Genomic DNA, 26,284 nt, shown 5'->3' with positions numbered 1-26,284 from the left:
TAATGCCATTTACTAATTTAGTACCCATAATCAGTGTATTCTGAATTCTGATGGATTTTCTTTTAAGATTGAATCAATTAGCTCAACGTTGCAAAGCAGAGAACCATCCAATTTCATTATGGGTTGAATGCCAAAACTGTTATGGATATATTATTGTAGTCTTTATATTATTTTGCAATCTAAATATCAGGTACATGCTATGAGGCAAGATCTGGTTCATTTGCAATTTGGGTTATTCAACAAATTGAAAAATCTTTTGTCAGCAGGGCCATTTTTTCCACCACCCTCCAGTTTTGCCAATTGTAGTCCATTTTTTCCACCACCCTCCATTTTTTCCACCACCCAAATTGTAGTCTTTATATAATCCAAACTGTCCATTTTTTCCACCACCCTCCAGTTTTTCCACCACCCTCCAGTTTTTTCCACCACCATCCAATTTTGGTGTTATATAAACATATGATTCTATAGAGATTTATATAGAAAATGATAAACATATAGAGATTTCCACCACCCTCCAGTTTTTCCAATTGTAGTCCATTTTTCCACCACCCTCCAGTTTTTCCAATTATATAAAGACTACAATTTGGGTGGTGGAAAAAATGGACAGTTTGAAAAACTGCAATTTGGGTTATCCAATTTGATTATATAACGTTTACTTTTCCGACTCAAAGAACTGGAGGGTGGTGGAAAAAATGGACAGTTTGGATCATCCTATCCAGCGGGCCGTACTGTACTTTTTAAAAATACGGGTTTTATATGGCAACCATCATATAATCAAGCCATATTAATTTCGCAACCATGACTTTATTTTCTCATGGAAGCGATTATGGCATGAAAATAGAGCCGTATTTTCAAATAATTGAAAATGTATGCTCTGTACATTTTAAAAAATTTCAATGCGGATTTGACAAATTATTCGCCAACTCTAACAGCTTAACCTTTTGTACAATAACAGTAACTAGTGTGAATTTGTTGTCACTACTAAAATGATTAAAGTCAGTAGTAAAATAAAATTATGTACATAGTCAAGAGCGGATTCTCAGTCACTCACTACTACTTACTTTTTCAAAAAAGATAACAGAAGTCCTACAACCACTACTACTTTAAGAAAACACCCCACACTCTCAAAACCTCCCCTTACATCTTGCAACACCTCCTTCATTTGCTCTATCTCATTCTCCAAGACCACCTTCATTTGCTCTATCTCATTCTCCAAACTTTGGAGACGGGTATTTTTACTGAGAGCCTCCCCATCAGTGCCTTCTAACTGGTATGCCCAACGAAAATATTTGCACTTCCTCCTACTGCCAACCTGCAAATTCTATTAAAGGTTAGAATTTTGCAAATGAAAAGAAAAAATATGCAACCGACATCTAAAAGGAAATTTACTCAGTGTTTACTTACACTGTATCCAGCACATGTATAAAATACACGATATTTGTTATTGTCCGTCTCGCTTATCTTCAGTGTAGCTTTCTTTTGACATTCGCAGTTCCTGCGTATGACTCTAATCTCATCACCTTCCACAGGCTCAATCTCAGAACCAAATTCAGTGCCTTCTAACTGGTAGGCCCAACGATAATATTTGCATTTCCTCCTGCTGCCATCCTGCAAATTCTGCTAAACGTTAGAATTTTGCAAAAGAAAAGAGAAAGCATGCGACCGACATCTAAAAGGCAATTTATTGACTGTTTACTTACACTGTATCCAGCACATGTATAAAATACGCGATTTTTGTTATTGTCCGTTTCGCTTATCTTCAGTGCAGCTTTCTTTTGACATTCACAGTTCCTGCGGATGACTCTAACCCCACGTGTACTACTATTACTGTTGGATGAGGAAGCCATGCCTTAATCTCCTATCAATGAAAAACGAAACAAAAGGAATCAGATAAAATAAAATAATTAGGGTTGGAAAAATCTGGGTTAAGGTCAAATTGAAAGGAGGGGAAGTGACGAAGCAATTTCACAACCCCAATGTGAAATATGGGTTTTCTCAGTTCGATTCTGCTGGTTCGATCACTTCAAAAACCCAAAAAAATCGTTGCTGAGGAACCCAATCGAACCAGCAGAATCGGTTTTCACAAAAAAAAAAAAAAAAAAAAAAAAAATTTGAAAGGAGGGGAAGTGACGAAGCAATTTCACAACCCCAATGTGAAATTGGGTTTTTCTCAGTTCGATTCTGCTGGTTCGATCACTTCAAAAACCCAAAAAAATCGTTGCTGAGGAACCCAATCGAACCAGCAGAATCGGTTTTCACAAAAAAAAAAAAAAAAATTGAAAGGAGGGGAAGTGACGAAGCAATTTCACAACCCCAATGTGAAATTGGGGTTTTCTCAGTTCGATTCTGCTGGTTCGATCACTTCAAAAACCCAAAAAAATCGTGGCTGAGGAACCCAATCGAACCAGCAGAATCGGTTTTCACAAAAAAAAAAAAAAAAAAAAAAAAAATTGAAAGGAGGGGAAGTGACGAAGCAATTTCACAACCCCAATGTGAAATTGGGGTTTTCTCACGGTTCGATTCTGCTGGTTCGATCACTTCAAAATCCCAAAAAAATCGTGGCTGAAAAACCCATTTCAATCGAACCAGCAGAATCGATTTTCACAAAAAAAAAGAATCGAACCAGCAGAATCGAAAATGTGATTTTTCCCTAATCGTGCCTGAAAAACCCATTTCAATCGAACCAACAGAATCGAAAATGTGATTTTTCCCTAATCGTTGGATGAAAACCCATTTCAATCGAACCAGCAGAATCGGTTGTCATTTGGAAAAACCGATTTGGGTTTTCCCATAAAACCCATTTCATTTACACCCCTAAAACCCATTTCGGATTTAGGCTTTTAAAAAAAAATCCAAATAATCTGAGTGGAATCACTTGAACCTGTGTTCTTCGATTGGTTTTCCCCAAAATCAAAGAACACAGGTTCCCCAAAAAAAAAGAAAAATATGAAAGAAGGAGACGAATCATACCTGGATTTAGGGGGGCCGTGTAGCGAAGCTGGCGAGAGGAAGAAGATGATGAAGCCGTGGAGATGAGAGGTGCAGATCCGCGCCGTGTGAGAGGTGCAGATCCGCGGCGAAGAAGATGATTTCTCAGAAGCTTCTCTACGCGATGGGTTCTCAGGCGATTGAGAAATCTAATTTTGTCTTGCCCATTTACTTGTCATCACACTGCTGGAATTGTTTTCATCCAACGGTCAGTTTTTCACATGCGTTAATGAAATGGGGAGGTGTAGATAGCTTCTCTACACGGCCGAGTGGAATCACTTTTCTCATATATATATATATATATATATATATATATATATATATATATATATATATATATATATATATATATAGAGGAAACTGTTGGTGAGCTTAAGCTCACCAAACTTATGGTGAGCTAGCTTGCCCAAGCACATGGGTCCCACATTTTGGGGAGTGATCTAAACCATTCATTTGCAAGGCCTTATCATAGATAGGGGGCTGTCCATTTTTGTCCTCCACAAATGGAGGGGTTAGGATGATCCTATGGAGCTGATTTTTGGTACACCCCCATCTATGTAAGGGACTTTCAAATGAATGCTTTGGATCATCCTAACAAAGTCGGCCCCCATGTGATTGGGCAAGCTAGCTCACCATAAGTTTGGTGAGCTTAAGCTCACCAACAGTTTCCTCATATATATATACCGTCGGTGTAGCTAAGTTAGCTACACGTATGTGTAGCTACACTTTTCTCAAACTCTATTGGATCATCCCAACCCTTCAAACTGTGGAGGCAAAAATGGACCGATTTGTGAAGGTTTTTACACGTCCATTTTTGCCTCCACAAATTGTAGGGTTAGGATGATCCTATGGAGCTGATTTTTTTGTCACACCCTATCAATGTGAGGGCCTATCAAATGAATGGTTCGGATCGCCCAAACAATGTGGGCCCACTGTAGTTTAAGCCGTCGGTGTAGCTAACTTAGGTACACGTATGTGTAGCTTCACTTAACTCTCTCTCTCTCTCTCTATATATATATATATATATATATATATATATATAGAGAGAGAGAGAGAGAGAGAGAATTTATATGATGGGTGGCCGTGAAAACACGTGAAGTCTAAAAAAACTAGGTACGGCTCACTTTTTTTGATGATCCGAACCGTTCATCTATTTGGGCACAACGTAAATAGGTTGTGCCCAAAAAATCATTTCCATAGGATGATCTTAACCCTCCGATCTGTATAAGATTCCATAAATGATTTTTGGAAATCTCCATATTCAGATCAGAGGGTTAGGATTATCCTATGGAAATGATTTTTGGGGCACAACCTATTTACGTTGTTCCCAAACAGATGAACGGTTTGGATCATAAAAAAAAGTGCGCCGTACCCACTTTTTTAGGCTTCACGTGTTTTCACGGCCACCCATCATATAAATTCTCTCTCTCTCTCTCTATATATATATATATATATATATATATATATATAGAGAGAGAGAGAGAGAGAGATTAGTTGGCAAATCTGATTTTGGTAGATCTCACTCCTATTAGGAAGTGGCCCACGAAATTAGTAGGTGAAAAATTTGCCTTTTTACCACCCAAATTAGAAATGGGCTTGTTAGTTTTCTACTTTCTCCCCTCAGATTAGCAAATGGCCTAAATTAGGAGGGGGCAAATTCAATATTTGGAGCGGCAAAGTCAAATTGTTGTCAAGTGCCATGCTATTGGGTGGCAAAATCAAATTTTAGAGCTGAAAAATATTTCTAAAAAAACGTTTTCCAGAAAAAGGCAAGTGACAGACACCCTCAACTGTCATGGATGCTTATCTTCCCAAGGACATTCGGCTGCTTATAATAGTATTTTTATAGGGCAGTTCCCGCCGCCCTGCTACTCCACACTGCACTTTTTTATATTCCCAAGGTGAATAGTATCTCTCAAGCAATTGTAAGGGTATTTATAGTAGTCCATTCGTATATCTCAGTAGCCAATGTGCCCGTTTGCCCTACATTGCTTTCGTTTATAGCAAGACGATTGAGAAGAAATGGAGGATAGGAAATGGGAAAATTTGGGGATGGATTGTTTACTTAATGTGTTTGGAAGGTTGGGTCTTGAAGACATGGTATTAGGTATGACTTTTGTTTGCCTTTCTTGGTATAAAGCATCTACTAATCCTCTTTTCTGGAAAGTTCTCGATTTCACTTCTATCAACCTTATGGCAAAGGAGTTTGAGGAGAGGTTTATGGGAGAATATCGTGTAAAGAACTTCTCATTCAAGGGCTTACTGAAATTGGTTGTAACTCGTAGCAGTGGATCCGCTGTGGTGCTCCTTTTTCCTTATGAAGGTGTCGATTTGGAGGACATGATTTATGTTTCAGATGAGTAAGTATTCAAAACAACCACTTGTATAATGATCCAAACCATTCATTTTGTATGCTTTTGAACATTTTGATTTTCTAGTGTTTTCCCTGGTTTTTGTTCTCGAGGCAAGGCGGCTAATCCTCGTTTTTTTATTTTTTTAAATCTCTTCTCTCTTTATATATAAAATTTGGTCTGCACTCTGTTTCTCGAACCCAAAATCTGCTTTCTCGAATCATTTAAAATAAATAAATAAAATCTGCTTTGTCGAAGCTTATAAAAATTCAATATTTTCCTAATAAAGAAATGCACCCAGGCTTATAAAAATTCATATTCATATATTTTTCCAGAATATACCTGAAGCCTGCAAATTCAGGGAATTTCATCCACTTGCCTTGGATCTTTCTAATTAATTTAGAAGCGCCAAAATCTCCTACCATCTGGAGCACCTAAGCACTCTATAAAGCCTACATTCAAAGAAAGTACCCTACCTCAAATAAGAAACTAATACCCTTTACTAACCAATTAAAAATAAAAACAGCTTAATTAGAAACTTTACATTGACCGAACACGTTTGTGAATATTTAATTAGATCATTTTTTTATATATAAATCACATGTTAGAGAATGAGGAGAAGAGAAAAGGAAGAAGTGAAGCTAGAGAATGAGAACAAGAGAAAAAGAAGAAGTGAAGCCAACTTCCCCTTACTTTGATATATATAGAAAGAGAACATACAAATGACCACTATGCCCTTAGGCTATGTAACACTATATAATACATCTTCTAATACCTTCTAACACTCTCCCTCAAGCTGGAATGTATATATTGTACATTCCAAGCCTGTTACATATGTCACTCAATTTTGTATAGCTTAAGGGCTTTGTGAATACATCAGCTAACTGATCAGCTGATCTCGTGAAAGAAACATGAATCTCGCCTCTTTGTATCCTCTGGCGAATGAAGTGGCAATCAACCTCTATATGCTTGGTTCTCTCATGAAAGACCGGATTGGTAGCTATATGAATAACAACAGCTTTATTGTCACAATAAAGCCGAGCTGGAGCAGATGAAGAGAAATCAATCTCTGAAAGGAGAGAACGTAACCAAATAAGCTCTCCACTTGTATGAGATATAGCACAATACTCTGATTCGGCACTCGACTTGGAAACTATGTCCTGCTTCTTACTTTTTCATGACACTAGATTGCCGTCAACAAAGGTGCAATATCCAGTGGTGGATCTTCTATCTGCTGGAGATCCTGCCCAGTCCGCATCACAGAAGCCTTTTACTCTGGTATGACCATGCTTCTTGAATAAGAGGCTTTTACCTTGCGCTCCTTTCAAGTAGCGAAGAATCTGAATCACTGTTGCCTAGTAAGAAGTACGGGGTGAGCTCATATGTTGGCTGACTGCACCAACAACAAAGATATATCTGGACGAGTGACTGCAAGATATATGAGCTTACCCACCAGACTCCTGTATCTGCCAGAGTCATCTAATAAATCTCCTTCCGGTAGAAGTTTTCCATTTGAGTTCATGGGAGCAGACGCAGGTTTCACTCCAAGGTGACCTGTCTCCTCAAGAAGATCTAGAACATATTTTCTCTGTGAGAGGGAGAGACCTCTAGTAGAATATGCAACCTCAATGCCAAGAAAGTATCTGAGACGACTCAAATCTTTAGTTGAAAACTCTTTCTACAAGAAGGTTTTCAGTCTGTGTATCCCCTCTGAATCATTGCCTGTAATGATGATGTCGTCGACATATACTATCAATAGCACATAATCAGCAGTTGAATGAGAACTGAAGACGGAGTGATCAACTGCACATTGCATCATGCCATATCACATGATAACATCACTGAATTGTCCAAACCAGGCTCTAGGGAACTGTTTGAGGCTATATATAGACCTCTGTAGCCAACATACTGAGGAAGACATCTCCCCCTGAGCAATATATCCAGGAGGTTGCTCCATATACACCTCCTCAGTAAGCTCACCATGTAAGAAGGCGTTCTTGACATCTAACTGATGTAGAGGCCAGTCATGTGTAACGACAAGAGATAGCACTCGAACTGACGGGATCTTAGCAACCGGCGAGAAAGTCTCTAAATAATCAATACCAAAGGTCTGAGTATATCCTTTGGTCACCAACTGCGCTTTAAGGCGCTCAACAGTACCGTCAGGTAAGTGTTTGACGGCATAAATCCAGCGGAAACCAACTGGACGAGCCCCAGGAAGAAGAGGAACTAACTCCCATGTCTGATTGGCCTGGAGGGCCTGCATCTCAAGATCCATGGCCGCACGCCATCTTGGATGATCAAGAGCAGCTGGTAAAGACTGTGGCAAAGAAATAGAGAACAAAGAGGAAACAAAACTCTAAAACATAGGGGTGAGAGAATCATTTGAAACAACAAAGGAAATATGATGAGCAGTACTGTGAGAACGAGTACGAGAAGCAATGGGAGAATCTAGGGGAAATGGGTACCTGAGATGTGGAGGGTGGGATCTCTGGCTGCAAGGGCGAGGGCACGGGCCGAGGAGGATGAGCTGTAGATCTCGGCCGACGAGGATACGTCTGCGTAGGAGCGGGAGGAGGAGCCTTAGTAGCCTCAGGAGCCTATAGTGAAGAGACAGGAGTAGTTTCAGGAACCAATACAGGAGGGGAGAGGAGACGAGCCAGAAGGGCTGGGAGGGGAAGAGAAAGGTCCAACTCAGGAGCTGTGGAAGGAGTCTCATGAGAAGACACAAAGTAGGACTCGGACTCGACGAATGTGACATCGGCAGACCCAAAAGACCGACGCAGACGAGGACTGTAACAGCGATACCTTTCTAGGTACGGGAGTACCCAAGAAAGATGCACCGTTCAGCCCGAGGGTCCAGCTTATCGAAGCCAGGACCAAGGTGGTGAACAAAACACACACCCAAAGATCCTAGGGGTGATAGGAAAGGGGTCATGACCAGGGTATAACAAAGCAAAGGGGGAAGAGCCACCAAGAACTGATGATGGAAGCCAGTTGGCAAGATGACATGCAGTAAGAACAGCATCACCCTAATAGCTCTTGGGAACTCGCATCTGAATAAGAAGAGAGCGAGCCCCATCGAGTAAAGATCGCATCTTCATTTCAGCCACATCATTCTTCTGAGAGGTGTGAGGACAGGAAGACTGGTGGATAATACCCCGACTGGAAAGAAAATCCTGGAACCCATGGGTAGTGGAGAAATATTCTTGAGCATTATCTGTGCGCAAGCATTTGAGGGTACAATCAAACTGATTTGTAACCTCAGAATGAAAAGTACGAAAAGCAGAGCAAACCTCAGAACGATCTCGAAGCAAATACAACCAAGTCATGCGAGAATTGTCATTAATGAAAATAACAAAATGTTTATATAAAAAAATAGGAGTTCTCATGGGACCCCATACATCAGAGTGCACTAAAGCAAAAGGGTGCGAGGCCCGACTAACAAGCCTAGAAGGAAAAGACACACGGTAGTGTTTTTCAAGTTTACAGGCCTCGCACTGAAAAGACTAAATAGGAACAGAAACTATAGAAGTGCACCGTAAGCGCTCAATGCATGGATGACCAAGGTGGCAGTGCCACTGGTAAGCGTCAACAGAGCTTTGTAAAATGGTACGGGTGGTAACACCATCCAAACGATACAGCCCATCTACCTCACGTCCTCTACCAATCGCCTCCCAGTCGCATGATCCTGAAATAAGCAGTAAGATGGATAAAATGAGACATAGCAGTTAAGAGATTTAGTAAGCTGACTGACTGAAAGTAAGTTGAATAGAGATTGGGGAACACAAAGAACAGAGGAGAGGGTAAGACCACGATAGGGAGAGGTACTCCCAGTACCAGAAATGGGAGTAGTGCAGCCATCAACGAGGGTCATAGATTGAGATGAAAGAGGGCTAAAAGAATTGAGTGATGATGAAGTACCTGTCACATGGTTCTAGGCTCCCGAATTGATGATCCAGGAGCTCGAGCTACTGAGAAGAGAGGCATGGGTGCTACCTGGCTATGCAAAGCCAGCATTGGGAGGGTGGGAGGCCAAGCGTAGGTGCTGGAGCTCATCATAGTTGGCCTGAGTGAAAGATGGTGCAGCTGGACTGGAGCCGGAGGAAGATGCTCGAGGGTCAGAGTCATCGAGAGTAGAAAGATGCGCTGATCGCCCAAAATGAGATGGCTGCAGGGGACGACGCTCAGGATGTAGCACATAACAGGTCTCATCACGGTGGCTCTTGCGCCGGCAATGTGTACAATATGGACGAGGGCGGCCACTATACCCCCTACCACCAGAGTCACGGCTAGAGTCACGGTCACGGCCACAGCCTCGGCCAAACGTCCCACCACCACGGGCAGACCGATCTCCTGTGGCATATGCCGCTGTAGCAGGACCTTAAAAAACAACATGAGTAAGAGAGGCTGCACCGAGACACTGCTGAGCCCGCTGATAGACCTCCTCGAGGGAAGGCATAGTACCAGAACCATAAATCTGTTGGCGAAAAGACATAAACTCAGGGCCAAAGGTCTCAAGAAACTGAACAACTCGAAGCTGATCCCGCTGCTGGGCGGCTACGGCCAAGTCTGCATCAAGGGCATGAAAACATCGAGCTGCTGACAGTGAGAGACGAATTGGCCATAGTATGTAGAAAGAGGGGTGTCGCCACGCCGAAGATGCATCTACTCAGAATATGTGGCACAAATGCGGGAGAGGTTACCTACGCTGGAAAATATAACTGCAGTATGATCCCAAATCCTCTTTGCAGTCGGAAGCTGCATCATAGTCCCTGAAATCTGTGGGATCATACTCTGCCAGAGTAAACTACGGATATGAGCATCATCTATCTCCCACTGCTCATAGGTAGGATCTGAAGCCGCAGGAGGGTCACGACGTATGGTGTAGACCTTCCTTTTGGCAATGAGATAAACGTCCGCCGCCACTTTCCAATTCATGTAATTGGAACCATCAAGTTTGACAGTGGTCATTGGGAGGAAGGAGGCATCACCCGATGAAGAGGAAATATGCGTAGAAGAAGAAGAAGCCGTGTGTGTGAGAGGGACACCCATGAAGGGGGGTTATCTGACAGAGGAATTTTCTATAGGAGAGAGCTCTATAGAAGGAACAAAGGTGAAATAGACACATCACATGACGGCAAGGCAAGAGAGAATGGAAAGGAGAATGCCTCTAGGGCGTAAAGAGACCACTATGTGTGGCGAGATAATGTGGCGCGACTCCGACGGATGAGAGGAGAAAACGAAGACAGAATATGGCCTCTAGGGCATAAATGGAGAAGATGAAAGGTCAAAGTCGCAAACAAAGAAGAAAAGAAGAGGGAAATAAATTTAGACCATAGAGAGAAAGAGGGTTAGAAACTTAGGAAGGGGGGTTAAGGGTTTAAGGATTTATGAGGGATAAGAAGGGAGGGTGAACAATGGGAAGAAAGAGAGAGAGAGAGTTTTGAGGGAGAAGGAGAGAAAGAGAGGGGTTGGGAAAAATAAAGAGGAAGAGGCGCAAGTGGGGCGGGATTGGATGGGAGGGAGGGAGGAAGTGGGGTGAGGGAGAGGGTTTGGGCAACGTAGGGAGGAGGTGGGGCGAGGGAGAGGGGCTGGGAGAGGGATTTGGTGGGGGGTGGTGTGGGGGAGAGAATGGAGGAAAGAAGGAGAAGAGGGGCTTCTCCAGTGGTCCCTAAGGCACAAAAACCCCTAGGGCTCTAATACCATGTTAGAGAATGAGAGGAAGAGAAAAAGAAGAAGTGAAGCCCAGTTCCCCTTACTTTGATATATATAGAAAGAGAACATACAAATGACCACTATGCCCTTAGGCTATGTAACACCATATAATACATCTTCTAATACCTTCTAACATCACACATGGTACTGAATATTTAACTAATGCATATAGGTGCCCGGCTTTGAAATGCCTTGCTCTGCCTTCTAATTTGAGTTTGATGCCTCACTCATTCCCGACGGAACTTGTGGGTAAGTGGGGGCATTTGGAAATCCTACTGCTGCGAGAGATGCCATTCAAGATTACAAAGATCCTTGAAGTAATCAACAAACATTGCAAGAATTTTGTTGGCCTGAGTGCATATTGTTGGTTTGAAGACAGTATTGTATCCGCAATCGTTACTTTGCTTCCAAAAAGTTCTTAAACCTGAGCTTCTCCTTTATATCTAACGAAATTCTGATGGTGATATTGGAGGGTTGCAAGGAGCTACAGACACTTGATATACAAAGATGCATGGGATTTTTTGTTGATGATGAGATACTGGAAAGAGCTGCTCATATCAGAAACTTCAATTACGAGAGTTCAGAACCATATGAGGACATCTATGCAGTACAAAATATGTATCACATGCAACATCATAAATGGCACCTAACCAGATGGTCGAAATATATGACTGGTGATCGTTGATGTTTTCTCAAGAAGAATGTTATGTGGTGGTATCTTTTTGTTTCGCGGTATCCAGGTTTCGCGGTATCCAGGTTCTTTATCAACTCTTTTTTTTGTTTTTTCTTGGATATTGGATGGTCAAAATGTAATACTTGTGTGATTGCTGATGTTTTCTGAAGAAGATTCTTACGTGGTATGAGCATTTTGTTTTGCGGTGTCGAGGTTCTTTGTCTACTTTTTCTAGCATTTGATAGTGAAAATGAAATTATACTTGTGTGTTAATTCTGTTCAATTTTTTATTTGCCTTTTAATTAAATATGAATACAATAGATTTTTTTTTTCTGAACTGGTTTAGATTTATCAGAGAGGAGGGGCTTGTCCTTGGACCGAGGAGGTCAAATGTACAGAGGAAAAAATCAAAACCATAGATGGACTATGTGACACTCTCAGAGAGGAGGGTAATAAAAAACTCTCCAGAGGCTCCTGATTCACCCCAGCTCAGCTATGGCGAGCAGATCCGCATCACTATTAGCCGAGCAACAGATATGCTGAAACGAGATAATATTAGCCTTCAGGCTGTCTTTAATCTTATCAATCAACTCCACGAACCTCCACGATAAGCCTGGTACTATCCACCCTTCTAATAGTGTTTAAGGAGTCTTCCTCCACTATTAGGGTGTGTAAAACACTATCTTATTAGATCCTGATGCCCTTAAGCTCCGCTCCCACAGCCTCGCTAGAGTCCTTCACCCCAACGTGGTTAATAGTTACTCTCTTCATCTCTAAGAATGCAACCCACCCTGCCGGTCTGGTTTTTTTCGATGAAAACCATAGATTGTAGTTAATTAGTCCTATGCATAGGATGGATGTTACTGTACTTTCATCTCCAACTATTCCTATTCACCAAGTAGAATATCTAAAACTCAGTTAAAGCATTGATACTTGAATTTTAGCCGAGTATAAAATATACAGAGGAGCTTCTAATTACCAAAAAAGAGCTACACTGCTGCAAGAACCTCTGCATTTATAATCAGAAAACCCCAGTTTCTAGTTGAGAAACCTCAAAACTCAAACTGCCTTCAACAATCTTTGATCCCCAAACAAGAAACCTCGCCTAATTAGATGACATCTTATCCTTCTTTACCAACCCTAAAAGCCTTGAACTTAAACAAAAAGCTTCCAATATTTAGTCTGTAAATCTTACTTTATCCCAACTTCCAACTTCCAATTTCCCAACGAGGCAGCTAGAAACCTGGATTTTTATTTTTAAGCTAGCAAGCAAATCAATGCACCAAACCAACACGGATACAGGTAAAAGGAAAAAAAATAGGCGGGCATTTAGGAAATGCATTGGGAAATGTTTGTTATGATGAGAGAAAGGATACATACAAAACAAAATTTATGGAAATGTTTGGATCATACTAAAGTGAGGCCGTACAATACTTTTTGAAAAATAATGAACCATACCTGCTGACACTATATAAGATCTCATAGTACAGAGATGTTGCCTTTATAAATAGGGGCAATGATAGATACAAGGAAGCCCTTGCATAAAGAGCGGTAAAAGAGCTCTTCATTGGATCCACGTCATTTTCAGTTACATTTTAAAATTGGTTGAAAAAGAAAAATCAATTACATTTGAAGATGTGGATCCAACCACGAGCCCTTTCGCCGCTCTTTATGCAAGGGCTCCCTTATATCTATCATTGCTCCAATAATAGATATACTTTTAGACGAATTAAAGTTGCCTTTATTGTTGAAGTGAGTGATTTGAGGGATTACTAAGTTATCTACAACTAAGGGTAAAATGGGTAAACGAAATAATTAAAAGCATACATTTTTAGAGGGATTACAGTAGATAGGTTTTCATCGGGTTTTCCCAATGTTTAATCATAAAAAAGCATACATTTTTTTCGCATGAATAATGTTCCCACATGTGAATGCCATTTTTTTTGGCATGAATAATGTTCTCACATGTTAATTTGCAGTTTCTTTCTCGGCTATCTACGCCAACGACCCTCTACATATATCTCAATTATGAAAGTGCCTGATTCCAACAGACCCTTTCTTTCTTCCAATGACCAAGGTGTGATTCCAACTAGACCTGGCAAACAGGTGGGTCGGGCCGGGTCAACTCGCGTGTGATGCGGGTGCGGGTCACACGGGTCGGGTGAGGAAGTGACCCGCATTTTTGCGGGTCAGAATTTAGGTGACCCGCGTGGCCCGCGGGTGGGCCGGGTCAACCCGCAGGTCACCCGCAAATTCAAACAGTTACTTATTTTGGGAAATGTTATCATTGGATTTTGATGAGGGCGGTATGGCCGGCACTGTGGGATGATCCAAACCGTCCATTAGATAGCCCACATGCTAAATAGGTGTTGCCCCAAAAATCATTTCAATAGGTTGATCCTAACCCTCCGATCTATAGAGGGTTAGGATCAAGTGATCAACCCTCTAACATTCAAATCGGAGGGTTGGGATCAACCTATGGTGCTAGCCATAACCTATTCAGGCATCAAACCCTTAAAAAATATATTAGCATGACAAAATCACCATCCTTCGCATTAGGAAAAAAAGCCATCTAACTAGATTAGCATAACAAAATGACCACCCTTAAAAATGCGGGTGCCCGCGGGTTGACCCGATCCGACCCGTGTTTTTGCGGGTTGGGTCACCCGCGGGTTAGTTTTGACGGGTCACTAAAACTCAGACCCGTGCCCGCAAATTTGCGGGTGGGACGGGTCGACCCACGGGCACGGGTCGCGTTTGCCAGGTCTAATTCCAATAGAGTATTTCTATCTTCCAAAAACCAAAATGTCTTTCCATCTTCCCAATGCTACTAAAATACCATCATGCATGCATTGTTTTTACATTGACGAATTTCATTCATTCTTGGTGATAGCTAGCATCTCCTCCCATGTATTTCTCTATAAATAAGGCAGCTCTATATAATAAATTGCACTACATTTCTTTCAATCAAAGATTGCAATACAATTGAGAAGAAATGAAGGATAGGAAATGCGAAGATTTAGAGATAGATTGTTTGATTAATGTGTTTAGAAGGCTGGGACTTGAAGACATGTTATTAGGTGTGCCTTTCGTCTGCAAGTCTTGGTACAAAGCATCTACTGATCCTCTCTGCTGGAAAGTTCTCGATTTCCATTCAATCAACCTTTTGGGAAGAAAAATGCCTTCCTTTGAGGAGAGATTCATACGAGAATACTGTATATGGAACTTCTCACTCATGGGCTTACTGAAATTGGTTGTCGCCCGTAGCCGTGGATCTGCTGTGGCCCTCAGGTTTCCTAGCAGATACCTCGATTTGGAGCACATAGTATATGTGTCAGATGAGTAAGTATACAAAACTCCATGATCCTAACCATTCATTTTGTATGCTTGAACATGATTATTCTGTGCCCTGTAAATATATTGAGTGTGAGAACTTTTGATCGTGGCGGCCTCAGATCAATTTTTTAAATTTATGAATCACCCATGTTACTGATCCTTCAACTAATGAATATAGGTGCCCGGCTTTGAAATGCCTTGGTCTGCCTTGGTTTAACTATGGCCTACGTTGCAAATTCAACCCAGAGCTTCTGGGTAGATGGAAGCATTTGGAAATTCTACTACTCGAAGATATACCAGATTCCATCACAGAGATGCTTCAAGTGATCAGCAGTCATTGCAAGAATTTTGTTGGCCTACAATTACGTGGTTATGTAGATTACAATCTTGCATCCGCTTTCGCTACTTACCTTCCGAAGATTAAGTACTTGAATCTGAGCTTCTCATTTTTATCTAAGGAAAATCTGATGGTGATATTGGAGGGTTGCAAGGATCTAGAGTTACTATACCTGCGGAATTGCGTGGGTTTTGATTTGGACGAAGTGATCTTGAAAAAGGCTTCTCATATCAGAGACTTTAATTGCAAGGGTTTCAATGTGGACGTTGGGATCTTGAAAAGAGCTTCACAACTACAAGAGGATTTTAAAATTTTGATCATGATTTAGGATCCTTGATGTTTGTTGAAGAAGTTTGTTATATGGTACTATCTTTCTGTTTTGTGGAGTTGGGATAATTTATCTACTTGTACTGATATTGGATTGTCTGAGTGAAATGCTATCCATCCCCTCCCCTCCCCTCCCCCTCCCTCTCCTTTCTCTTCTACTCCACAACCGGTACAACATTACTCCAAACCTCTCTCTCCAACACATGAACGGTTGGTGGGCCTAATTGTTTAAATATTTTAGCAAGGTAGGTCCCACCCATGTTTTTCAAAATGAACTGCACGGCCCACTCCATAGGATCATCCAAACTGTCCATTTGATGGGCCACATCATAAATAAATTGTGTCCCCAAAAATTATTTCCACAGGATGTTCCTAGCCCTCCAATCTAGAGAGAAACTGCATATTATGGAAACATCTATAGATCAGAGGGTTGCGATCATCCTATGGAATTGATTTTGGTGGCAACCTATTTACGTTGTGGCCTATCAAATGGACGGCTTGGATTATCCTATGGTGTGGACTGTACACTTCATTTTGAAAAATATGGGTGGGGCATACAGTTGGGCCTTAATGTCAATGCATGACCTACACCATAGGATGATCCAAACCATCCATTTTATGGGCCAAAAATCATTCCCATAGGATGATCACAACCCTCCGATCTATAGAGGTTTCCGTAATATGCAGTTTCTCTTTAGATCGGAGGGATAGGATCATCCTATGAGATTTTGGGGCACAACCTATTTACGTTGTGCCCTTCAAATGGGCCAATTAAAAAGAAAGACATGCTACTTCCATGACTTATCAAAACATTGAAGTGCTGATATACCAAATACTCAAATAGAGTACTATCTAAGACTCAGTTTTACTAGTGATACTTGAATTTTAGCTGAATAGGGTACTTGAGCAGATGAATATATAGCACATAAGAGCTTCTATTTATTTCAAATTTGATTAAGTCACACAAGAACCCATCTGCATTTATATTCATAATACCCCAATTTCCAGCAGAGAAACCTCAAACTCCATCCCTTCTTCAACGAATTTTACTACCAAAAAAGGAAAATGCCCCCCAAAATTCTATCGTTTCCACTCAAAATCTAATCCTTCAATTGCTACCGAAAGATGAAACCTTCAAGGCACTTGTTGGTTTTATATTTTAAGAACCGATTATTGAACTCAAAATTATTTATATAGGCCTTGTTAGCTTAACATTGCGCCCGCCAATTGTGAGGCCAAAACCGATTATTGGACTCAAAATTAAACAATAATCAGTTTTGGGTTCAAAATCGGTTGGCATAATTTCAAACGAGCAGGGCCATAGTTTTGAGTCCAGTTTGAGACTCACAATCGGTTCTCAAAATCTAAAACAAAATAAATCCAAGCAATTAAGGTCCTATTCGTTTTAGATTGTTGCAGCCGATTGTGGACCCCAAACCAATTATTGGACTCCAGAATGAACGTACTTTGGAGTCCAATAATCAGTTTGGGGTCCACAATCGATTATAACAATCTGAAACGAATGGGGCCTAAACAAGAGTACTTACTGCGTAGTTATCGATAATCATCTGAGAGATGCGTTAGGTCCGCCATCGTAACATCTTTCAGATCGAACATATAGAGTGCTTCGATTTAGTACGAATTTCAAAAAGCCTCAGAATGAGAAGCGGCTTATTAAGCTGTATTCTCGCATGAATCTCTCCACAAAAGGGATCCTACCGGACTGATCACAACAAATATCTTGTGCTTGAAATTAAAGAAATTTCCAACAAAGAGGACAATGTTGGAAATAGTAAATCAAAATCAATATTTGTATGGTTTTGTGAAAAGTCATTGTAATCTTCCGGGTAGTTATTGTGAATGGAAAATGCAAGAGTCTTTATGTCTAAGTGTCTAACTAGATTATCAAAGAGTCAAATGGTGAGTTCCTATGTAGTTGCTTAGGATGCCTAAAGGACTTATGGAAACTACAACTATGTGGTTAATGCATTTGCTATTTTTAGGTATCTCTCGAGTATGTAAGTGCAAAGTCTTTGTGTTGAGATTGAAACCAGAACCCGTACAACACATAGTCTCTCTCTCTCGCTCTCTATCTCTCCCCTACGTACTTGAACGGCTGGTGGGCCCCCTATATTTAACCTCACAGGATTTTATATGGGTGCAAGACCGTGCAGTCCATTATTTTTTAAAATAGACTGTACGGCACATACCATAGGATGATCCGACCCGCATCTGACGGGCCACAACGTAAATAGGTTGTGTCGAAAAACTCAATTTCATAGGATGATCCTAGCCCTCCGATCTATAGATAAACTTCATAGTATGGAAACCTCTATAGACCAAAGGGTTAGGAACATCCTATGGAAATTATTTACATTGTGGCCCATCAAATATACGGTTTGGATCATCCTAATATGTATATGTAGGCCGTACCATCCATTTTAAAAAATACTTGGTTTCCATAGGATGGGCCCTACAATCATCAATGTACATTCCATTTGATGGCCACAACGCAAATAGGTTGTGCCCAAAAAATCATTTCCATAAGATGATCCTAACCCTTTGGTCTATAGAGGTTTCCATACTATGAAGTTTCTCCATAGATCAGAGGGCTAGGATCATCATATGGAAATGAGATTTTGGGGCACAACCTAGTTATATTGTGGCCCGTCAAATGGACGGGTCAGATCATCCTAAGGTATGTGCCGTATAGTCCATTTTGAAAACTACTGTACTACACGGTCTTGCACAATAAAATCTTGTGAGATTAAGCATGTAGGGGCCCACTTACTGTTCAAGAAGGAGAGAGAGTACCGGTTGTATATGCGTTGTACTTGTATCTCACAACAGGTAAAAATGGGGAATTTCAACAGAGGGGGTTGATTTATCACTGCCCTATTTAAATCATGCTATCTTATCTCTACTTAGCCCTTTCTATATGCGGCACTAGTTATTTCCAGGGTATTAAATTTTGACCGAAATCCAGATTTCGGTCTGGACCGAAACGAAATCGCACTGAAACCGAAATTTCCGAAATGTATCAAATTTTGGTTGAAATTTTGGAAATTTCGGCGAAATAATTGATAAATTAATATTACTTTAATCTTTTACCAAATTTTGACCGAAATTACATAAATTTCGGCTGAAATTTTGGCTTAAAAAACGATATTTCAAGAGTTTTTACCAAATTCTTGGCCGAAACCAAGAAATTTCGGCAGAAATTTCGGTTTTGGGAAGGACTGAAATTTCGCCCGAAACCGAAATTTAAAACCTTAGTTATTTCTTCCTTTACCGCGGTGGCGTTCCCTTTTAAGCTTTTCAATTTTGACATTTTATATGGTGTATGGCCCTATGGTCCAGTATTTTTCAAAGGACTGTACGGCTCACTTCATGAGATGATCAAAACTGTTTATTTATTGGGCTATAAAGTAAGTAGGTTGTGACCTAAAAGTATTTTTCATTGGATGATCCTAACCCTCCCATCTATAAAGAGATTGCACATTATGGAAACCTCTACAGATTGCAGGGTTAAGATCATCCAATGAAAACGACCTTTGGGTCACAAGCTATGTACGCTTGTGGCCCAATAAATTAACGGGTTGGATCATCTCATGAAGTGGGCCGTACGGGACTACACGGCCACAAACCTTTAATTTTCACCAATAGTCTAATAGTCTTTTCCTCTCTACGGATGTCGTTTCCTCTTTTTCAGTTGTAAAGTTTATGCTTTCCTAATTAAGAGGGGATTTGCTAGGGACTGGAACCAGTGACCCACGCGAGCTGGTTAGATATGTGGGACAGAGGGCTCGTAGTACCTGCTAGCGCGGACCATTACACAGGCATTTTGCGAACCGCTGTTGCGTGAGAATGTAGCCACTTGGGCTAAATTTTCAGTAGGGAGTGTTCCCATTCAAGATAGTAAATGGCACTCAATAATCTGAGAATTAAGAGGGAAATTATACATTCACCGAGAGAAGCAAGAAAAGGGGTGTGTTTGTGGGTTTGGGCTAAATCCATTGCAATCCTTGTATTTTGATTTCTCATGGTGGAAGATCGTGTTTTCGCCCATGATGTAGGCATCTTTGCCGAACCACGTAAAAATCTCGATGTTAATCTTGTGGCTTGTCTTTGTTTCTACACATCTATTTATTTGTTCATGATCGGATCGGATTTGCCGGACATATTTTCTCAACCAGTAGTATCAGAGCTAAGGTTGGAGCGATCGTTCAGGCCAAGTTGAGTGATCATGGGTGTCGTGATTGGATTACGGTTACAGTGATCTTTGAAGGGTAGAAAGATTTCTGAGAAATTCTTGTTCGAGGTGGAGCTTTGCAACAAGGGTGATAGGAAATGACAGTAAAATCATTTTTTACTCAATTCAAGATTGACATGTTCAACAAAAAGGTTAGTTGCTTCCTTGGTAGATGAGGGTGAAGGACATGCTTGTTCAACGGGGCCTGAATGATGGGAAGCCAGAAAGGACAATGGATACTAAGTCTATCGGATGCTATCGTTTGGAAAGGGACACAATGGCTAATTTTCCTAAGATTTCGATGGCTGGATGGAAACAGAGTGGCATGCTCGCGAGTACCATATCTTTCGCAGTTGGTGCAGAGATGGGTTTCTAGGTTGCAAGGATGGGGAGGTGAGAGGTCCTATGTTGGGGAGGATAGATCGAGATCTCTCTACAAGGTTGACTAAATGAGTCAACGGATTCACAGCTACACATGTGCATTGGTTGTGTTGTTCGAATCAAGAAGAGTTAGAATCAGGGTGATTCGATAGAGTGTGGCTGCTATTTCAGAAGGCCAATGGCAGTTTGCAACAATTGTGGACCGGTGATGATATTAACAGAAAATCCTTGGGGGGGGGGGCTGGGAAACAAGCCAAGGTGGAGATTGTTGGGAAAGTTTCCTTGTTTCCCACAGTCACTAGGAGGCAAAATAGAAATAAATTTTTAGGTTTTTGGTAAAACCTATAATTGGCTCTCGGTTGTGCTCCTGGGCTGTGGTGGCAAACAAGAGAGAGAGAGAGAGAGAGAGAGAGAGAGAGAGAGAGAGGGTTTCTTCTTTGAGTTTCTTGGGTTCCTCTTGGATTCATCTTTCGGGTTTTTTGGGGCTACTCTTGTGTGAAAGATATGTTGAATCGGTGGCTTGTATGTGGAGCCATGTAACAATAGAAGGAAGTTACTTTTATTGGGTGGCTTGTACATGAAGCCATGTAACAAAAAGGGAAGTTACCTTTTTATGTTTCTTGTATATTTGAAACCCACCAAAACATTAAAACCCATTCTTCTTTTAGGGTTTTGACACTTTTGAGTTGTTGCTTATACGTGAGACAACAAAAACAAAGTGGAACAACTTTGTAGCGATTGAGGGTATGTTTTCTCTTGTATTGTTAGCTTTCATTGTTGAATAATGGAAGAAGAGATTGTCGCCAATGGACGTAGGGACAATGCCGAACCACGTAAATCCTATGTGTTTGTTTGTTTCTCTTTTTCCTTCTATCTTTCTGCTTGCTTGCCTATTTGCTTTATTATATTTGCCATTGTTAGCCTCTCAACTGTCATATTTTTCTTAACACGATCTTGGTTGATAAGCAAAGAAAGGGTTGTGGATTTGTGGGTTTTGGCTAAATCCTGTTGGAAATTTTAAAGAATTTGAAAAGTCAAAAGTGCTTTTGCCTTGTCTTTAAAATTTAGAGGGAAAGATTCAAAATTTGGTTTCCCTCTTATTTCAAAAGTTAGTGACTTTTGAGTGTTTTTTTTTTGGTTTAAATGAAAAAATTCTTTTTAATGCCCAAAATGGTTTCCATCTTACCCCATTAATTGTTAAACGGTTGCGATAATAACACCCCTTAAAGTAGCAAAACCGTTTCATCTTCAATGGTCACATTTGTGACCGTTGTGACCGTTGAAAGAGAAACGTTCAGGGCTCTTAATGGTGGCTTTTCTCAACATTAATACCCATAAATTGTGGCTCTTTCCAACATACACTTTGGTGTCTATAAAAATGAGAAGAGAATATGGTTTGGGTAAGGCTAAGAGATTTTGGGGTCTAAGTTTGGGGTGGCTTTTGCAAACAGAAAAAGAAAGAGTTTTATACATAAAAAGGGTTATGTTTTCTGGTTTTGCTTCATCTCCTTCTATCCGTTTCCTTCCGTGTTTGAGCACAGTTCTAAGGTGATTCTGGGTGGACCAGTCAGCGAGTGCACGCGGACTAAAGCCATATTTGGCTGTTTTATCTTGGACCGTCGATTCGAGGATCCCGGTTGCACCGATAGGGGGCGGATACGATTCTTAAGGAGAGTGACCAGTGGCACGACTCAGCCTCTTCTCTCTTCAAATCTGATTTTTCAAAACGGTTTTCATCAAAAGAGATAAGTGCAATTTGTTTTCCATGTTTTATTTCAATTATGGTTTGATTTACAGTACATAGATGTTTGGCTTCGAGTTGCACTATTTTGAGGTAGAGTAACATGTTTTCGGTTTAAGTAACCTGTTTTAGGTTCGAAAAACTTGTTTTGACTTCAACTTTCTGTTTTTGGGGTTCAATTAAGCCATATATCATTTCTTCATCATTTGTTTATAAGATATGTAGAAATCTGATCCGTCCATTTTATCCAACAATCTTAAGAACCATAATATTTGGGCTTCTTAAGATATGGATATTTTCCAATAGTCTTGAGAATCGTATTATATCAGATGTACTACTTCTCTTATAAGGATCAGAGTTGTTACTGATCTATGATCTATGGCTTTCTTAAAAACCCATTTTTGGTGCAAACGAAAATCAAAAGATATATTCAGATTTCTCGAAAGAAAATAGAACATTTTAATGAATTTTAGCCACATGTCATGATGATTGATTGTTGATCTATTTATGTTTGCTCTTAAAAACATGAACAGTTCCATAATTAGTTTTATATATAGTTTTGGAATTGCACATGCTTGGTTGAAATTCGTATGATGCTATTTTCATCCTTTAGTTAAAACTCTTCCGATGTTTGGAATTGAAATTACTGGATCACATGGATGGGGTTTGTGAAACACTTTATTTTAAATTAGTGTAAATACCTATCTCTTATTTGGTTGAGCAAATTAAAAGGTTGAGTACCTTAGGATCCAATATTGTTATTGGCACACAAACTAGTAGATTATACTTGTTTGGCTTTGATGATGGATTTCGTTATTATATCTTTATACAATTGCCTCAACATGTTAAATTCCTATTTTAAGAAATTTTAATGGTTTGTTGGTAAAAGAAAAGGGAATTCATGGTTGATCATCATAGGGGCTTGATATTTGGATCATTTGTGGTGGCTCATAAAATCAGTAGCTTATGTTTTGATATCAACACCGATTTATCTAGTTAAATATTTTGACACTTATTTAATTGATAATGGTAAATGGGTAAAAATTGATGCTTGTCAAGTGTTTGCTAAAATGCCTATAAGAGATAAGCATGTCTTGTTAAATACTTGCAGATGAATCTAATGGCAATGAGTAATGATTTATTTCCAAGAAAAAAAAATCTTCATTACTTGAATGGGAATGTTATATAGTTCATTCGCAATAAAATTTTAAATATCTTGTTCTTGTTAAGGAACATGGTGTATTGCCATCGTGTATTGGAAATGATGTTTACAATGGCATGAAAACTTTAATAGGCAAGTTGGGTTTTGCATTACCCAAACTATTTCATTCCATGTAAAGAGGAATTGATGAATTTTATTCACATGTAATGCATGATAAATTGTCATTCTAATTTTCTGTTATTTTTGGAAAATAAGTAGATTTGGCATACAGCCAGCAAGGCTCACTTTTTAGCACATGTTGTGTTATTCTCTATTGCAAAAGGGGGCAGCGAAATGGCTCTCCACGAAGTTCCCTAGCAGTATTGAAAAGACTTTTGGGCTTGCCAGACTTAGACCTCGTACAAATTATCAACCAATCCTCTTTGTTGTTGAGAGCTCTCGACTTTCCACTCCTCTTTGTTGCTGAGTGTACCCTTTTCCTTTCTTATCAACCCTCTTTCCTCATTAGTCCCTGTCTCAAACTTGTCTCATCAACCCTCCTTCCTCATTATCAAGTATCTTCTTTGTTAAGTAAAGAAAGAGGGTGCACTGTATCACCTTTCCCTTTAATAAGCCAAAGGTTACCTAAATTCACCCCCTTAGTGGACTACGAGTACGGGTGATTCTCAATTCGTACATAGGCTATCTTCAAGGCCATTTTCTTTTTCCTTTTTCTTTACCCTTTATTCCTTTATCCTTTTTCTTTTGGTTGCTTTCTTTACCCTCTTTTCCTTTAAAACCTTCTTCTCCTCTAGGCAATTGTCCCCAATTGATCATTAAAGATATGGAACAAATGGATGATAGGAGGTGGGATGATTCAGAAATGGATTGTTTGGTTAATATATTTGGAAGGTTGGGTCTTGAAGACATGATTTTAGGGGTGCCTTTCGTCTGTCATTCCTGGTACCAAGCATCCACCAATCCTTTCTGTTGGAAAGTTCTCAATTTCGAAGAACTTGATCTTCGTCGTTGGTGGTGGAGTGAAACCAGCCCTTTTGTAAATAGATTCAAGCTAGAATACCTTGTAGAGACTTTCTCAATCATAGGTCTTGTGAAATTCGTAGTCAGTCGGAGCCGTCGAAGTTGTGTCAAACTGATGCTTCCTCAAGATGAACTTACGGAAGAGGACATGACCTTTATTTCAGATGAGTAAGTAGAGAAAAACACAGTACTGGTACTTGTTTAGTTGCACAAACGCCAATTCATGCTAATGCCCAAATTATGAATGGTTGGAAAACTACTCTAATGATACTTGTTTTATTGTCCACACCAATCTTTTTTGGGCCTGAACATGGCACATTCACCGTCAGCCTGGCTAAATTCTCCCCTAACTCCTCAGACAACCTAATCTGTTTTTTTTCTCCAATGATTGTGGCCCTCAAAATCTTTTTTCTTTTTTGGTAGGTAAGCTGGGATTGAACCTAGGGGTGCAACTTGGTTCATTCCAGTTCATTTTTTACCAAAAGCTCAATCCGACCTGCACCCCTAATTAAACTTACGACCTCATGGTTAAAGAACAAAGCCTTGGCCAATTAAGTTAGAGGCAATTCAATTCTTTTGATTTTTTCAAATTTCATAGCATTTTGCAAGAGCATTTCGGCAATTTGTTCGGCATAGATCATGTTCGCTAGGTCCGAGCCGGTGCGTGCACACCATCAACGATGAATATAGTGGTGTTGTATCTCGGAGATAGGTCGCAAGAGGAATCCACTTGCATACCAATTGTGGTGGGGGCGATAATCCCTCTTAATGGTAGCATTGTTCCGTAACATGCTTTTACCGCTCAAATCTCTTTTAATTTGTTTTGATTTCTAACATATTTGATTTAGATCTTGCATATGGTTTTGTTGCTTGCATACACTTCTCAAAGGTAATTTTGTATTCTTTATTCTTAGATATTTGATTTTGTCATATTATATTGTTGAACAAATCTACTTGACCCCAACTTCTCCAACACAAAATGCCAAGGGAGAAAGAGACTACCATTCAGCCATTTTATCACATTCGAGGAATCACCTTCCAGTTTTACCTTATGAAGCATGCTCTGCTCAATCAACCTGATTCCTTGATGCACAACTCTGATCTGTACTTCATTACCGTCTGTAATCCCTATATTCCAAACCTTTCATCTTTTATAACTCAGTTTCAAGATCTCAGCTATGTCAGCCACACATGATTCTAACTGTTGAATTATAAATGAATAAATAATACCAATTCTAACAGCTTATTATTTTGGAGTAACTTATTTGCACTTCTATTTGTTGTTGTTCTTGTTTAAGCTTGATAAAAAAATTAAATGTAGATGTTTCGAGTTTTTTTTTCCACACAAGGTCCATGTTGCCCAACAACATTTATTACTGCATTGAAAAATGAAAACTTAAAGGTCTGATTGATGGATACATATATCTATCATATGACACTGAGTATTTAGCAATTGCCCGTAGGTGCCCTGCAGTGAGAGTCCTTTCTTCTCATCAGTGGATTCGACCAGATCTTCTACGTAAATGGACGAATCTTAAATTTTTGTGCCTGAATGTGTCATTTCCGCCCGCCATTATGGAGATCCTTTCAGAAATCAGTAACCATTGCAAGAATTTTCTTGGGCTAAAAGCTCGTGGTTGGTTTAATGATGAAATTGCAGCTGCTTTCCCTACTTACCTTCCGAAGATTAAGTACTTGAATCTGAGCTCCTCCACTCTATCCAAGGAAAAACTGATGGTCATACTGGAGGGTTGCAAGGATCTAGAGTTACTACATCTAAAGAATTGTGTGGGTTTTGATGTGGACAAAGAGATCTTAAAACGAGCTTCCCATATCAGAGACTTTAATTGCGAGGGAGCATAACTTCAAAAGGAGGATTATGATGATTATGAACTTTCATACTGCGACATAGATGGTGCTAACTCAGAGGGTGGATATGACTAGTGACTGTTGATGTTTGCTCAGTAAGGTTGTTATATGATGCTATCTTTCTGTTTA

The 26,284-nt window shown here is 40.0% G+C and overlaps 1 protein-coding gene and 1 long non-coding RNA gene across 2 annotated transcripts; both read left to right on the top strand.

Annotated features, from left to right (window-relative positions):
- The first annotated feature begins 14,725 nt into the window (after positions 1–14,725).
- On the top strand, positions 14,726–15,731 carry LOC143850204 (F-box/LRR-repeat protein At3g48880-like). The gene is made up of 2 exons (XM_077359469.1): positions 14,726–15,072; positions 15,245–15,731. Exons 1-2 carry the CDS (start codon positions 14,726–14,728, stop codon positions 15,729–15,731), a joined length of 834 nt encoding a protein of 277 aa, XP_077215584.1.
- Positions 15,732–23,740: 8,009 nt separating this feature from the next.
- On the top strand, positions 23,741–26,284 carry LOC143850870 (uncharacterized). Its single transcript, XR_013236085.1, has 2 exons — positions 23,741–24,454; positions 25,750–26,284. It is a non-coding gene; the product is annotated as an uncharacterized LOC143850870 (long non-coding RNA).

This window comes from Tasmannia lanceolata, unplaced genomic scaffold (assembly GCF_043159265.1).
Source record: "Tasmannia lanceolata isolate RefF3 unplaced genomic scaffold, GAP_Taslan_0.1 ptg000018l, whole genome shotgun sequence".
In the NCBI taxonomy this organism is placed as follows: domain Eukaryota; kingdom Viridiplantae; phylum Streptophyta; class Magnoliopsida; order Canellales; family Winteraceae; genus Tasmannia; species Tasmannia lanceolata.
The sequence above is the reverse complement of the archived record's forward strand: the minus strand, read 5'-3'. Positions and strand labels throughout refer to the sequence as shown.

Bases quoted from the DNA above. Each gene is read 5' to 3' on its own strand.
- LOC143850204 (XM_077359469.1), top strand. From the start codon at position 14,726: ATGAAGGATAGGAAATGCGAAGATTTAGAGATAGATTGTTTGATTAAT. The intron at 15,073-15,244 runs GTAAGTATACAA...TAATGAATATAG, and splicing joins ATAGTATATGTGTCAGATGA to GTGCCCGGCTTTGAAATGCC.